Here is a 782-nt window from a genome sequence, read left to right on the forward strand (position 1 = left end):
GGGGGGGGGGGGGGGGGGCGGGGGGGGGGAAGGTGGGACGATGGGACGATTTACAAATCTTAAGGCACAGAGGTATCTGGCCTCAAATTATTTTATAGCCCTCTGACCCTGGGCAAGTCACTTAACCTCAATTGCCTAGCCTTTACCGCTCTTCTGCCTTGAAACCGGTATCGATTCCAAGACAGAAGGCAGGATTTAAAAATATAAAAATAGTTTACTTAAGATTATTCTAAAAGTAATACAAGACTGAGAAGCAAAAGCACATGAAAACGTAGACACGTGGAGCCTCCTGTCACCAGGCAATGTAAGAGTCCAACCTAGAGCTGGGAGTGGTGCATTGTGGTCCTTTTAGTTCGTATACCACCGTGGAACTTTCATTTTCCCAAGGAATAGGACTTCATTTCCCGAGATGCATCGTTGTTTCGCGGGGCGGTGAGGGCGGTGAGAGGCGGAGCGTCGCGCAGGCCCCTATGGGAATGGTAGTTCGACCTCCCTGGAGGCTTGCTGAAACCGTCGGGCCTGGGATCCGGGGGACTCCGTGTCCCAGCGTCCCTGGCGGTTCGGGCGGGACGCTGAAAGGGGTGGGAACAGCTAGGGTAGTTGAGCGAAGATGGTGGCGCGCGTGGCGTGCTGCCCCCGGCCTCTGCCTGTCTTTTCGCAACGCGCGCTGGCGCTGGCGCCCAGGAGCGCGAACCCCGACGCGAGTCCCCGCCGGCTCTGACCCCGCGCCCCCGCGAGCCGCCCGCCCGGCCCGGCATGCCCCGCGCCCGCAAGGGACACGC

The 782-nt window shown here is 59.1% G+C and overlaps 1 protein-coding gene across 1 annotated transcript in view; it reads left to right on the forward strand.

The window, feature by feature from the left end:
- Positions 1 to 470: 470 nt before the first annotated feature.
- Positions 471 to 782, forward strand: part of IFRD2 (interferon related developmental regulator 2) — a 17,195-nt gene continuing 16,883 nt past the window's right edge. Inside the window, exons 1-2 of the mRNA XM_044676747.1 lie at positions 471 to 558; positions 611 to 781. Of these exons, the coding sequence (XP_044532682.1) occupies positions 471 to 558; positions 611 to 781 (259 nt within the window). The remainder of the gene's footprint in view (positions 559 to 610; position 782) is intronic.

Source organism: Gracilinanus agilis, chromosome 1 (assembly GCF_016433145.1).
Source record: "Gracilinanus agilis isolate LMUSP501 chromosome 1, AgileGrace, whole genome shotgun sequence".
NCBI lineage: Eukaryota > Metazoa > Chordata > Mammalia > Didelphimorphia > Didelphidae > Gracilinanus > Gracilinanus agilis.